Source organism: Haliotis asinina, chromosome 3 (genome assembly GCF_037392515.1).
Source record: "Haliotis asinina isolate JCU_RB_2024 chromosome 3, JCU_Hal_asi_v2, whole genome shotgun sequence".
Taxonomy (NCBI): domain Eukaryota; kingdom Metazoa; phylum Mollusca; class Gastropoda; order Lepetellida; family Haliotidae; genus Haliotis; species Haliotis asinina.
The window spans coordinates 55,659,243-55,675,723 of NC_090282.1; the positions used below are offsets into that span (position 1 = coordinate 55,659,243).

Consider the following 16,481-nt stretch of genomic DNA (forward strand, 5'->3'; position numbering starts at 1 on the left):
CTTCATGCTGTGACCTGCACATTCTCGGTGTTCCGTCGCAGGTAGTTTGTGACAATACATTATAAACACTGTATTGATAACTTTAAGATTCTTCAATTTATTCAAGTAATGACGCTTAAGACAAGCGACGCTCCTCAGCTTTGTGATCTGAGGCTTTAACCAGAAAGTTATTGTTTAAAAGATTAGAGAAGCTTTGCTGAAATTACGGTTGCTGACAGATTGACAGTTGTGTCGACGTCGTACAAATACATCGAACAACTCCCAACGTTGTAAACGTTGACGGCTTGCACGCGACAAAACGCCTGCTGCGTTAAGCACGCTGAGAACTTAACACCACACAATGGAGAATTATGTTTTTGCAAACGTCCATTTCTATTAGAGTGAACAGAACACTTCTATTTTGATTGTGCCAGAATAAACATCCCTTCAAAATGTTAATCGTGATTAATTCAGGTAGTATGGGGATTGTAAGTGTATGTCTGTTTACGTAAACACAGATAAATATTGCACATTACGCACCACATGCGGTAAGGCCACAGTGAGATGTAGCAATGGAACCCGTGGAACAGTTAACAACTAAATGTTTCTTTCTTAAAAACCACAAAATACATCCATAGTATGGAGTCAACATTATGTGACATGTACATTTTCCCTTTTATAATGTGCACAGATGATAAAGAGCGATATAAACAGAGAGATTCGGCCTTTAACTGAATGGCCATGAAAGCATTAAACATGATGTTCCATAAAATCGTTATCGCATATGGGACTGTTATGCTTGAAGTTAACTGTTTGCTCTTACATACTAGTTTTGCATTGTTCAGATGCTGACTTGCAGCTTTTATGGGCTATTACCGTAATGAGAGTTCCTTCAAAGGTATAAAAACTGCTCTTGCGTGAAAGGAATCAACTGAAAGGATGTCCAAATCTTCATCACGAAGAGGAAACGCATTATATTTCTGCCGCGACTTCTTTTTGGACACACAGAAAAGGGGCTTAGAGACCACGTTGTAAATCTGGCTTAGCGACGCCTGGATGCAATCCGATTCAGCTGTGATCTGAATACATTGAGCAAATTGTCCCTGGAACGCTCAAATACACAGTCAGGACGAGGCCCCGTACTTGTGAGATAGGGAGAATTAGAGACACATTAGCTTCGTGAAGGGCAGCAACGAGTAACTGGCCTTGTTCGCCTCGCACTGCATCCACGGCTATGCAGGGTCCTCTATTACAGCCCGGAGCAATTTGCTGCTTGTAAAACATCGTCGCAACATCGTGACTGTTTATGTCCTGTAATACCACGACATTGCGCTCTGAATTGGAATAAGCCAATAAACAGATCAATTTACTTTATAACTGTTTATGAGAGAATTGGTCCGACTGTAATGGTTGAAAGCATCATGTGAGGGTAATAGGATTTAGTGTCTCAAGAAAACAGTTTTCCTCAGGCTACTCTTAGGAGAGATTTGACTGGAGACCAGACAAACGGTCCCACTTAGAATTATGTCTCCAATACAAATGGTACGCTAGACCTTGTCATGTTCTTCAAGACTGATAAAACGTAACTCATTGTAATGGCAGAGCGTGTAAAGGTCCACCAGACGTCTCAAGGCTTTTACATGGATGAGGCTGTGGTAATGGAATACAGTTATCGCATGTAGCATTCTTAATATCTATTTAGAATGAGACTACCAATCATTTTTCACTCTACAACTCAAACCATTATAATTATCTTCGTATTGTGGTTATGAATGGACACGTTTACATTTCATCCATCTTACGGTTTAGTCATGTATATGTGAAAGTATTACAATTTTCACTTATTGCAATTGGTAATTTCTTTTATATAATTTCCATACAAACGCGAGTACAAAATATAGGGTCTTGTAGTAGCAGAGTTTAGCGTTTAAAATCAGTGTTCATGTACGTTTTACCCTTCCCGGTACAGGACCTGAGTTTCTGTCCATTATGATAATTTACGGAAGGTGACCAAATATGCATTTTGTCTTTCTAAGAAACAGGCCGGGAATGGCGTTTACTTAATATCCGCCTCTCAGCATACAGGATGGGAAAAACTGCAGCTCACAGATTACAAAAATCCATGTGCATATAGCACTGCCGGCGACTGGAGGCCCATCCTGCAGCCAGGCGATTGTCGGCCTTGTCGATTGCTCAACAGACAGAATAATATACCGTCACTCGAGGGAATTGAATCGCGAACCATTTTCGGACAAAACCTCTGTTAAAATCTGTACACGTTTGAAATAGACTAGTAATGTCTCTATATAAACGACACCAAGTATAAAATCAATGAATGATGTTGACATTATACAGAATGTTTTATACATTTATATCAGACTTTCTCTTATGAGTTCAGGAAGACTGGAAGAACCTAAAGAAATCTCATAAAGTTTTTAACCTCAACTAGAAAATATATCCTATTGAGAATTAGAAACGACTTATGCAACTATGAGCTTTGGTAAAATTTTGGAAACAATTTTAAAAGAAGTCTTTCAGTCGTTGATATTAAAGCAAGAAGATCTATTAAATTCAAAATTGGCGTCGAAAGAAGGATCATTCAATGGTCGTCTTGTCTTACGTTCATTAGCTTCTATTTCCTTGCCAGCCACTTCCAGGCTTTCTTTAGACTAGTTTTCTCACAGTGCAAAGCAATAGGAAGCATGATGGTTTCGACACACGCAAGCTGAGTTCAGAGAAGTTGTCAGAGAACATTAGATCGTGCGCCTAGAGATGGAGACTGTAGCATTGAAGAAGTCAGCTTGATAAAGACACTGTAATATTGGATCAATGATTTGTTGACCCAGTGATGAGGTCACGTAGCTAACAACAGTGATAAATTGTTGCGATCTAGATCGACATTTTGCCTAATTTCGCTAAAAGCCGTTTTGACATTTACAAACTTATGGGATATAAACAGCGATAAAACATGCTTTTTGTCAGGCGCACCCAGAAGCAACTGGTTCATCTGGGCACATGTTGTGAATACAATTTCTACCTCCCCATTATCTGCCGTATCTATCCTGAATTCGACCTTGCTGATTTTCTGCCTGACTCTCTTATGTTATGTTAGCAGTAGATGACTTTATCAGCTGACAGTGGCCCGTATCAGAGACGCTTGCAGTTAGGCTGTAGCTTCGCTTGAATGGTTACCTAGCATTTTGCTGTATTGCGCTCCTCATAAACCGGAAAACCAATCGGAATGAGATCGATCCCGGCCCAACCTAGATTTGTTTTTACAATCTATCAATTTGGCCAGATTGTTGAAGCGAGCACGTCGCTTATCGTATGTGATTGACACGCAGTAATAGAGGATGGACGTCCAACAAATATTTCCCAAAATGGCGTTCACTAATGGCTGCTGTTGGACACGTGTTTGCGTCGTGGGTTATGAGCCCTGAAATCCGAGTGTGTGATATGTTAGCACGCTAGGGTCGCATTATTTCCAATGCAATTTACAAGTAGGACAGGGTGATATGCTAGTTATGTGTTGATTGTTGTGAGTGATTGTTTCCTTTGCCCATTGATCGAGTGCCATAGTCGAGTGGTCTTTCTGACACTTCGGGCCAAGCTCACAACCTCAACATCTGCATCGTCGTCATCAGGAAATGCTGGAGTACGATCTCAGGGAATGGCTACATCCCGGTGGCGTTTAGACGTAGATTCGCAGAAGCTAGTGAAAGAAACCAACTGTATCTCATTTTGTTTACTCCACGTGATTGGATTTTGAGTCGTTAACGACTCTTTGTCTTTGCTGTTATAATGATTAATCCAGAAATTCGGTATGTTATATACTTGCAGTTCATATACTTGACAACAATAACGACACTGTAAAAAATCGCCTTTGTCACAAACGACCTTTGTCAGATTACATTTACCATAATAGGAAGACAACATAATTAAATCATGAAAATGAAAATCACTCCCCAGCGTACCGATAGAATGGTTTTGTGATTGTGGATTTTGTATCTGTACAAAACAAAAGTAGGCAATATGTCTTTATATGTATATGGCTGAGAGTAGGGTATTTACAGAAAGTGTTGTTGCTTTTCTGTAACTCTTAGGAATGAAACTATCAGCACTGACATGGATTGCGGCACAGATTTGCAGTACGCCACTCTATGTATTGACACGACTTAGATCACATGGTGATACGTTGGTAATACATTTAAGACATCTTCCACAAAATTACTGCATCAACCTTGTCAATAGTTGTCTTTGTACATATACCAGGAATTCTGGGACGGAACGTCGAACCTATACATTGTACAAAATTGAAAATAATAATGGCAGTGACAAAATCTTTGGATACGCCTCTTAAACACTTCTTAACCTTTTTGCTTAGTTAATTAGGATATTTAATTTATCAGAACTTAATAACACATTAAATTTAGAAATAAAAGGATGTATTCAGAAATATACTTAGGTCTTAACATGGAATAAACTTTGCATATTAACAGAAAATGATAGTCATTCTCTATCCAACCATTTATACATACGTTTCAAAATTGTTCATCACGAACAATACCACAACGTCTACAAACATTAAAGGCAATTCTCCAGATCTTAGTAATTGTCAGCTGCCATTGTTGTAGGTATGTGTCAGATGTCAATCTAAAGTCACTGTAAGGTTACTATTTATGAATCCAAAGCTCTGACCCAGGTGGAGGTGAGATCAGACGGAGACATTCATTAGTTAGTAGAGGATTGTGTGATACGTTACCGTGCCCAAGGGCTGTTATCGTTAGAGTGCATATGTACCTGTCCGTGGAACCTTGGGGTCACATGCGAGGTCAATACCGATACATCTGGAAAAATGTTCGCCACTGGCAACTGAAACCTTCACGTTTTAGTGACATTTTCCGAGGCCTGTCCAGTTCTTATTACTCGATGTCAGCAGTCAGCCTTTCGTATCACAACTGCCGTCTATCTCAGTATGTGATGTGCAAGAATTGCTTTGCCTCTTGGCGAGTATTTATCGCCGGTGTAATACCAGCTATTAGAAGCCAATTTAACTCTTTCGCAAATCTCACTGACACAAATCGTAAATCCTGCAGTACCTACAGCAGTGCTTTTATCAAAAGCTTGTCAAAATAGGTTTAGAAACTCCCCAACGAAATGATCTATTTCGATAATGTCTTTACTCAGCTTTCCCCTTTAGAAAAAACAACGATAGATATGTTAAACAAGGAGCAAAATGTAAAGTTAGATATTAGCAACAGGTAAATTGTAAGGTAATATATTTACGACAGTATGCAGGGTACTTCCGATTGTACGCTAACTGTAGGTTATTACGTTTCCAACGGTAAGTAGACTGGGATGTTATTGACAATACGTAAATTTTAAAATGAAATATTTTCGACTTTACGTGAACTGTGAAGTCACTTGGCGAAAGGGAAAGAAATAGCCCAAACACGTTGTGAAAACAATAAAGAAGAAGTTGACATCCGTAACATTTTGTCGTATATTACAATACCGACTTCTAAATGCCTCTCATGAACCTGTGAAGTAATATATTTTCAACGTTAATCAAATGTATACTGTAAAGTGCATGTTTTTATTCTGTCAAGTATTTCATTTTCCACGTTCATTATTAGGTTAGATATTTCCGAGAGTAGTAAGTGTAAAGTAAGGTCTGTTAAGATGATAGTTAATTTCACAAAAGTGAAAATGACAGCTGACAAAATGTTATTTATGTGGAGAAATTCGTTACCGTAGACAAACGTGCTATGTGCGAGCAAGTCCTCAGACCTCAGAACTCAGATCATCATCTGCCCTCAGGCGATATTCACTATGCTGACACTATAACATACATTTCAACTCGCAAAGGCATTAATACTTTGTACTAATGACAATGAAGAACTGTTATTTGTTATGTCACATTAGCCTATTCCCGTGAAGATAGGATTAGAACTGGTCCTCACCTAACCGATGCTTATTGTAAGCTGCGACGACGTATGGTATCGGATGGTCAGACTCACTGACTTGGTTGGTGCGTGATTGCATCCCAGGTACGCAGGCCGATGCTCTGGATGTCAGTCAGTAGGCTGTCAGGGTCAGACTCCATTGTTTACAGGCCGACGTCATACAGTTGGAAAGTTGCTGAGTGCTACCTCAAACCACAAAACAAACAAACAGACTCACACAAGCTATCAGCCAACTCATGATCTGACCTTGATAGTTGGATGCACCTGGTGAATAACAAGTAACGTCTCAACACGACATTTGAAAGCAAGAGATATGTGTGTGTACGTTGAATCATGTGATTTCTTCATTGTAATCATAATGCTGTTTCAGGATTTGCTCAAGACGACAGAGTCATCGACGAAACACCAATAACTGTAAAGGTTATTTCAGGTTCAACCGCCATTTTGCCTTGCACCGTTGACCCAAAATATACAGAAGGCTATGGCGACCAATATAGTGTAAGTACTTTTACATAAATAGCGCTTATGTGTTGACAGTAAGTAATTACAATATAGAACAATATAAAAAAAATCTTAACCATGTTCATTCCATGTGTTATTGTCTGCCATCTGCGATATCGCTCTTTGTAAGTTATGAACTCTGTAACTTTAATCTCTTAGCAGACGAAGGAAAAGATTGTTTAGTGCAAAAAATTCATTGACATTTTTATTTCATTGCCTTGTAATTAAAACAGACAAAAATCCAACTGGTCAACATGTACGAATTATACATTTATCAATTATAGAATTCATTTACTACCCTATGTGCCCCTTGATGCTGAGTGTTTGTCATTGCCCAGATGTATTTGCAAACCAAATGGTGATAAAATGCAAAATAGATATCAAATAAGCCCAGATGACTGGGATAAGGATATCGGCAATAAACACCCCAGTCCACAGACAGAAGCTAGCGTGCTCTAACACGATTTGAGAAGGAAGGAGAAGATACGAGGCTCTCTGAATCGAGTGATGAAATAAACCTGAAGCATTGCTAATAAACTATTATGATGATACTCCCAAAGACAATCAATGACCAAGTATATTTTTAACAAAATCCTGTTTTGTAGACGGAGGACTTACGAAACATACACTTTGAGGACTATTGTAATTTGTCATGGTATCAGAAACGTCTTTGGTTGAATCAAGTGAGGTCTGAAGGTATTGTCAGTTTCTTTACTGACTGTTTAGGAAATTCTCTGACAAGTCACAGTGACGTCATCGTCTCGGAAGAATTCCACAGGACTTATACCTTAATGTGCATGCTTAGCGAGTGAAACGTTTCGCTTTTGTCTGAGAAGGTCCCGTTGCGTCTCCTACATGTACTTACTCATCATTATATATTTACGTGGATCTTTCGCTTTAAGCAATTGTTCAAGTAGCACAACTGATTGCTTTATAAAAAGCTGATACACGATAAGCTATCAGTGATGTGGCCGAGTTTAAAGGCTATATGTTTTCAATATGTCACTGATTCAAGTTGACCCGGGAAAGACTGTTGATGACAAGACTGAAAGCCAGGGATATCAATATGTTGGTTACAGATATGTAGGTACCTTTTCCCTGCGGCCAGTTGATAACAGTCAGAGATATCAATATGTTTGTGGCAGATATGTAGGTACCCTTTCCCAGCGGACAGTTACTGACGCTCAGCGATACCAGAATTATACATTTACATTTATCATTTGATATGTAGGTACCCTTTCCAAGCGGCAAATTACTAACGGTCAGGGATACCAATACGTGGTTACAGAACCCATCTAACAGTAAACGTTTCTAAAACGTTTTCTACTGGTTTCTCGTTTGCATAACGTGTGAAAACGTTTCAAGTAACGTTATTAAAAAATTAATGTTATCGAGAAATAAAATCCAAACTTCTACCCACCAACGTTACAGAAATGTTATTGAAACGATGGCGAAGGTTTTCCGAAAGTTTGATTGAAACCGCGTTAATGAAACACTTTGCGGTTAAATTTTCCTGACAATAATTCTCCTTGCACCGAATTAACTTGAAAATAATGTTTATGGAATTACACCTGTACAAAAACGTGTGAGAAAACTTAAAACTTGTGAACATTTTGTCAAGTGGAATAATATGTCTTGTGTTTCATTAGTTTCACTTATTTCTGTACAGTAATATAGATCCAACGTTGAATTGTAAATACCCCCCACCCCCACCGCGCGTCTACTGCCGTGCGCCTTCTATGACGGACAATTTGCTATCTCGTGTCAACTCGCAGGAATGATCCCAGATACTTTACCAGATCAGAGCAGGAGTCGGGGCATTCAAAACCGGACTCTGTACATAGCAGGCGGGTAGTCCCCAATCCCAACTGCTGGATGTAGATTTGAAGAACATTGTACATTTCGCTCTTGTGACAAGACGACAGTTTTCTAAAAGGAGGTATGTATATTCACTTTGTTGTGCTTCAGTCAAATTCTATATCTTGCCTTGTGAACGTTCATCCTTTGTCTCTAACTGTATGTATTCCTCAACATATGTGTGACACATATTACATGTGACATAAAATCTCAGTGACGTAGTGTTAGAGTGAGTGTTTACTACATGACCATCAATATTCACAAGATCAAAACCGATAGTACAAGCAAAATTAGATAGCTCGTATAGATTTGCATTTGCAGAGTGGTAACGTAATGAACGCACATATATATCCAAACTAAGTCACGGTGTATTTGTGTTTACAAATATTGCAATGTAGAGTGCATGGTGACATCAATTAAATTACAAAGACTTACTGTTACTAATTACTGTTAACTTAGCTATAATATTATAGGAATTTTCCGTTTCCTCTGCCTGGTATCCAGTCTGCCAACACAGATTCGGTCTCGCAGACAGTCTGGCTTATCAGCGATGTACAGGAAATATGAAGATGATATTACATTCGAGTCTGTGACTCCAGTTCGTTATTTTGTAGCATAAACAATACTTCACTTCCATAAGAAAAAGAGCACGATTCCTCACAACAAATGTCACCCCCTCATAAGTAATTATATACTATGCGACTTTTAAACAAGAGATGAAGATGTGTCATGAAGAAATACTATTAAATAAAAGTTCAACCTGCCATTTACACAACATTCAGTTCCGTAAATCTGTTGCCAGTAACAACATCCTTGTGTGAATGATGCCCGTAGTTTGGGAAATTATCACAGAAATAATCAGATGAAATCACTTGCACAATCTGACAAACTGTTTTTATTTGGTTGGTAGTGAATTAATTCCTATTGCATATGATTAATCGTCTATTGAGATTGGTTGATCTGTGTAAATTTCAACAAAGATTCAAGAGACTTTGTTTAACAACAATTTTGCATAATCAAGCGTGGAGTGACAGTAAATACTTATAACATGTCTTTGTGTTTTATTTCAGACGCCAACACAGACACAAGAAGAGTCGGACGACAAAGATAACTGATGATTTTCCATGTGTATAGATGAAATCAAGTGTTCTTTAAAACATGTCACTGTCCTGTTTTCATTTATACTATTAATAACGGCTGACATGATTAACAAAATTTACTTACGTGCATGTATTTATTTGACGGGCTTCAAAACGCTTAGTAAACTAGCCTTGCAACGATATCCAAAGATGATATCGTTTCTGATATCTTTACAATCGCAAGAAACTGAAACGTTTCTCGCCGACGTTTCATCAAAACGTTAAACGTTTTTAAAAAGTAAAAGAAAATAACTCCACAAAATTACGTTTAAAATTTTTTTAAACGTTTTAAAACGATATGGACACGTTATCAAAACGTTTTTGTGGTAGCAGGGGCGGTACCCTTTCCCAGCGGCACATTACTGACAGTCAGGGATATCAGATTGTTTTTTACAGATATATAGGTACCCTTTCCCACGGCAAATTACTAACAGTCAGGGATATCAGATTGTTTTTTTACAGATATATAGGTACCCTTTCCCACGGCAAATTACTGACAGTCAGGAATATCAGATTGTTGGTTACAGATATATAGGTACCCTTTCCATTCGGAAAGTTTTCCATCTTTCACAATATCTTCCGTTTTACTTCCATAGTTTCCTCGTAACAAATGTGCTGGTATTTATACAATCCATCACTTGATATTCAAACAAATGACATTACTGTGTAGGTTCTGGGGTATTTTTTTGTAACAGAAAAGAACTAAGCGACTGTTATATCGTTACAACCAGTTTCATTTTTTTTTAGTTTTGTGAGTCCATTATGAAAGGTGAAATCTGATACGTTTGATACTTCCCGTCCATTGTAAACCCAGATGACCCCCACCGGTACGACATATTGTGCACGACATTCTCCCTGTGCCAATATTTTGATTCAACGTTGTTCAAACACATCAATAATATCGACATTTTCTTTTCAGGGTAACCTATTTCGTTATGCTGCTTTTATAATTAAGTGCAACAGAGTAATTTCCTTACTCATTCTTATGTCCAACATTTGGAACACATTGGATAAACTAAACTTCTGACAAGCACTGACTTGCCATGTACCTATACGACTATGTCTACAACAGTGAATAGTACACAACACTTGAAGCATTCGGCCTGTGACAATCCCAAGGGCATGTGTTTGGTATCTGAAGATTTCTTTACTACTGTCAGATGCCAGTAAATTATTATTATAGTATTACCTATGTTTATACTGTGAAACATTTAAAGCTTCTTGTCATAAACCACAAGGCTCGCGTTGGTAACCTCAGGGTCGATCATGAACAGAGAAAGTAATATATTCGCTACACGAATGTTATTAATATCTTCTTGAGTATAAAACTGAATTCAGGATTTACCGAGGGGAGAAGCAGTTCAACATATTCTGATAAGTGGATGCATGCATGTGGTGCACCTACCCCCAGTCCTATCCTAAAACAGTGTAGTTTCTTTAAAACGTCAACGTGTTTTGTGTCTGCAGGTGTTATGGCAGAACCCCATACAGACAGTGATCAGCGTCCGGGACAGGCGGGTCTTAACTGATATGAGGATCAGTGTTGAGAGACCCTTTCTCAGTGACTGGAATCTTCACATACGTAATGTCTCGGTGACAGACAGAGGGGAATACAAGTGCCAAATAAACACAGATCCAGTCAGATCAAAAAGGGTGAAGCTAGTGGTCCAAGGTAAGTATTGATCAGAGAGTGAGTGAGAGAGTGATGGGGATTTGTAACACTTGTCATAATTCCATCCAGCTAAAGACGTTGCATCGTATGTCTCTCCGTTCATACGTTCATCCGTTCAAACGCCCTTCCCTAAGTAATCATATGGGATTATATTTTTTGCGTCTACATTTATACGAACCACGATGACTTATCTTGCCTACAGAACCGCAGCCCCCCAAACCCCAAGTCTTCTGAAACCCAAACAAGTATGGTACTTCCAGGTTATTCATGCTTTCAATGTTGCCACTTCCCCAGTGCATAATATGCAAACCCCTGTGATTCCGCCCGTATGTTTCCATAAAAATGAAGGGTTGATTTCTAAATCAGTCTAAAAAGTTACACGAAACTGTGTGTGTGTGTGTGTGTGTGTGTGTGTGTGTGTGTGTGTGTGTGTGTGTGTGTGTAGACAGATCTGCACCAAGCGTCCTCATCACACAGCTCTCCCTGATGTAATTATAGGGATGCAGCCAACACCATTTAACTTCCATTTTTAACACACATTTGGCGTTGTGTTTTTTTGTTTTCAAGTCGATATGAAAATGGATTCTAGATTTTTTCTGAAGTTTTATTCTTTACCCATTGAAGCAAATTACAGACGAACGCCACCTGGGGCACACATGTATTCCCCCGTGATAAGCAAGGAAACAGTTGAAAGTGTTAATGTCTAAGACAATATAAATTGTTCATTGCTGTGCTCGAGCATTTGTCGTGACACTCGGCAAAAGACCTAGGAAACATAAATTGTTGCGTCCACATCCACGGTATAGAACCACATGTACTCGTAAACTCCCTACTCTTATTAATATAAAAAAAACACTGTGCTTTCCATAAAATTACGATCGATCTGAATCGTTCATATTTCACAGTAAAAATGTCCAGTTATCTTGTTTCAATGTAGTAATAATTTCAGAGGCAATGTTTTTTAAGTGGCGTGTAGTTAAATGTTTATATGATAACCGACAATGTTTCAAAGTTGTGGTATTGGAAACCTGCACTTTTTCAGTGTGTATCACTGCTGGGTCCACAGCACATTCCAATATCTCCATTGCATGCTGTCTTCAGCATCAATACAATGTACATGACGTATAGGATAATGTCCGAGTAACTCTCCATTCCTTAAGAGTAACCGAGGTACGTTATTTTTAATGAATGGAGAGTTACGAGGATACTAGCCTACTTAAATTACATTCAATGTATTGGGAATGTTTCTGTTATCAAAAGTAAATGTTGTTACGGTTACGAATTTGCCGTGACAAAAGGTATGGTAAGTTCCCTCGGAACCAGGAATTTATAACACAGACAAGTCTAAAATATCCAATATTATGCGTTGAGCAGAGAGCAAGATACAATGATTGACAACAGGGGTTTTATGCACAATGCAACTGTATCAAATCTAAAGTAATGGGTCACAACTATAATATGAACTCACCCAAGTCTTTGTTTGAGAGTGAGAAACAGTAACACTGAATGTAACGCGGTGAGCGGTCAGGCAACGGTCATGTAGGCCAAGCGTTGACGAAGAGGCAGGCAGTTTCTACACCAAATGATGTACTCCAGTTATCCATGTGTGTCCGTCAACACAACAGCCACCTTTATATGTACACAGTCATAGATTCTTGTGCATTCCAGCGATGTATGGAACCTTAGCGAACGGCCTTGTGTTTACCAAGTTAAAACACACCTAAGGGATTCAACTCTAAAGCGCTACCTTAAAACACTATTACCGTGGTGTGAAATATGACCCATAATAACCACCACTTAATCAATAATAATACAAATTACAGAAAACAGATCTAGACTCTTGTAACAATGTCAAAATGACAAAATAACATCTTTATATTGCAACTGTTTACACATCGCTCCATTCATGAAAAGTAATGGAGCGATCTCACAATGGAATGACGTCACAAATGGAATTTAATAACAGCATCTGTATCGATAGACAATTTGGTAGACATCGTGGTTCGGGTGAGTGGGTTGTAGAACTGTGATTCAGATGCACACATACAATTGTGATTGTTTACGTAGTTTTGTTTTCAATCCAGATTATTGATCATGTGTTCATGTCACAGTTTTGAATGAAACTCCTTTAGTATAGTCACATATTATGCGGTACCTGTAATTTTCATATTTTGGTAGATTTCTCCAAACTGCTGTAGCATCTCATTAGTCATAAAGCTCGGAAATATTTATTTGAGAACGTGGCTTGAGAGGAAACACTGAGGGTTGGGTGTGTTGGGTGTAGGAATAAGGTGTTTGGCTGGGGATGAGGTTCATCTCACGCAAGGGGAGCAGCCATGGGTATATGGACATGAAATGGAAGGGGGGTGGGGGTGGGGTGGGTGGGAGGAACAATATGATCCATTCTCAATCTGTGTCTTAGAAACACAAAATACATGACTAGCTCCTTAGCTGACGATGAATCTTCGTGATGAGAAACACTCCCACTCTCACTGTCACAAGAAGATTTACGCTTAATGTCCAAAGGGACTTGTGAAGTGGAAATATTTATACATGTTGCTTGTGTTGCAGTTCCACCAACGATTGTAAACTACACAGAATCCAATGACGTGAAGGCACGCGTAGGTGATCATGTAGAACTCATGTGTTACGCAACAGGGATACCACCTCCTGTTATCACCTGGTACAGACTGAACGTGTGGACATCGAAAATTAGAGAAAGTAAGAAAAAGCGCAAATTTCGTAATTTTCAATCGTGTAGATATGTGTTAAAGGAATCTGAAACTTAGATATTGGTCAACTGATGTGCTTAAATCGTCCAAAACACAAGAAGGCATATTTGACATTTCAAATGCTTCATTTTGGCATTTCTGTAATTATTAAGATGATACTTCTTTTTCCAGAGGTTGGAAGAGAAGGGGATATGTTACGTATACAGAACATCACGCAATCGTGTGCCGACACCTACGAGTGCGTGGCCAATAACAGTGTTCCACCAGTCATGAATAGACAGATTCAGGTCACTGTCGAGTGTGAGTAACTGGCATGAGAGGCCAAAGAATTCTCCTTATATCCCACGTCTGTACGGACGTCTGTCCAACCAACGACTGCGTTTTGTTTTAAATGGAGTCATACGAATGTGTTAGTTTGCATGATGTTTAATGTGTGTGCGTGTGCGTGCGTATGCGTGTGTGTGACACATACATACATGCATGCATGCATGCATGCATGCATACATACATACATACATACATACATACATACATACATACATACATACATACATACATACATACATACATACATACATACATACATACATACATACATACATACATACATACATACAAGATGGATTGACCAAGAACACATACCCAGTTATAAATAGATTATGCCTTGACATTTGAATTTCGGTATGCTTATGCCGGTATTGCACATTTGCACCTGACGTCGAGTACGTTCTCGGCAGATATAGGAACCCAAATTATGATTGTCTTGAAAAATGTATATACTATAGACAGAAGTGACACATGTAGACTGTTAAAGTAGATGAGATTAATGTCTTCGTCTCACACTACTTCTTGGACATTTACAATTGAATGCTTTGTAAATTATCATTAAAATTCTTTTCTTTTAACTTCTTTCGATCGAAGTGTCTTATGAAATTATAATCAATACCATTATGCCTGTGAAACATATTTGACTCCTGTCGGCTCTCCTGTCACGTGGGAGTAGCTATGAGTTAGCTATGTTGTAATATGTCGGCTCTTTGTTAAAGCGGGAAGTACCGCGATGTGATAGTTCTGTATTGGTAAGAGAGTTACGTAAATATGTGAGACAGCCAGTGAGCCAGGCAGACACACGTACGCCAAATAAACTTACACACAAAGACACTGAATGGGTGACACTCATATCAACTGAGATACCACCATTGTTACAGGGAAGTTTACCATGCTAAATGTACTGTATGCACGTAAATACACTTGTAGATTGGTACTCAGGAGACAACTGATGATATGACAAGACGAATATATACTAACAACCCGTAACATCACATAACACTACTGCACACCAGAGACTGGTTGGGGTACGTTTCAATACCCACCAGCCATTCTATTATCCTGGTAGGAAAGGAAGGGGCGTTCATTAATGCTTTTGGGTACTTCGTGTTTAGAGTTTTATCCATACATTTCATGTTTTCCTTCGGTACATATAGGTAGTCATTTAGTACAAGTGCAACACACTATGGATATTTGAATTTATACTATTTGATACATAATAAATACAAGCAGATCAGGCATAACTGTACAATGTAGATTCATTGTGTAAACTGATGGTAGCATGGTGAGCAGGTTGTCGTTTTACAAAACAACCTGAACGCTAAGACTACGTTAAGTCTATGTTAAGGGTATGGTAGTTATAATCATAGGAAATCAGTCTTCCACATGCACTAGGCTGTTGTGTTTGGGAGTTTGAATCAAACATGGCGCTTGTGTTTCAACACCTTGTTTTCGCAGTTTTTGACAAGTTTTTCATTTCACTGAAACTCAATTACCGAATCAGTTACTAACAGTTACTTTCTTGTCTAATGTTATCACGTTTAAGTGTCTATGAAGCACATGCACGGTTGCATTTACGTCGCTTCCTCGCGACTGTAAGTGATTTGTCACAGCATGGTTTGGTAGCTGCTGGGGATTTCAGGGTGTGGACAGTTGAAGTACTAGTCCCTTTTTCTGTTTGTCTGTGTGTACATGTGCATGCGCAAGTGCGTGTGTGTGTGTGTGTGCGCGCGCGCTCGAGTATATCAGATGTAAATATAGAACAACCCTTAACAGATGTATTCTAGAAGGTTTTACACTGCTGAACTTAACCATGTGTATTTCTTGCTGCAGATCCTCCTCAAATTCGTCTGCTCAATTCCAGAATAAGTCAGATGGTTGGCAAGGAGACAATTTTGGAATGTAAAATCAGTGCCTCACCTCTAGGTGTCACATCATGGACTAGGAATAACAAGCGTCTCACTAACAGCATTAAATATGAGCTTGATATTTACAACGATGGCCAAGCCAACATCACACTCAGTCTCCGGATAGCTCACATAGATCGTTCTGATTTCGGAGACTACGTCTGCGAGGCCTCAAACAGTTTAGGAAAAACAAAAGCGATTATGAAGCTTGTAGGTAAGTTGTGTAGTATGTTGATGTTGTTGTTTTAGGTGATGATGCTTTGATCAGCTCACAAAAACAGTCTAAACCTAAAATGATGTTCATGTGATTACCTCAGCTTGTGACAACCACAAGCACAATCGCCAACACAACCATTACGTTACCATCGTTACAATGTCGAGTACTAGTACCATTAAATGTG

The 16,481-nt window shown here is 38.8% G+C and overlaps 1 protein-coding gene across 1 annotated transcript in view; it reads left to right on the forward strand.

Moving 5' to 3' along the window:
- The window catches only part of LOC137276909 (limbic system-associated membrane protein-like), a 41,498-nt gene that overhangs the window by 19,242 nt on the left and 5,775 nt on the right, over positions 1–16,481 (forward strand). Inside the window, exons 2-6 of the mRNA XM_067808558.1 lie at positions 6,316–6,443; positions 10,910–11,114; positions 13,686–13,835; positions 14,018–14,146; positions 16,007–16,294. Of these exons, the coding sequence (XP_067664659.1) occupies positions 6,316–6,443; positions 10,910–11,114; positions 13,686–13,835; positions 14,018–14,146; positions 16,007–16,294 (900 nt within the window). The remainder of the gene's footprint in view (positions 1–6,315; positions 6,444–10,909; positions 11,115–13,685; positions 13,836–14,017; positions 14,147–16,006; positions 16,295–16,481) is intronic.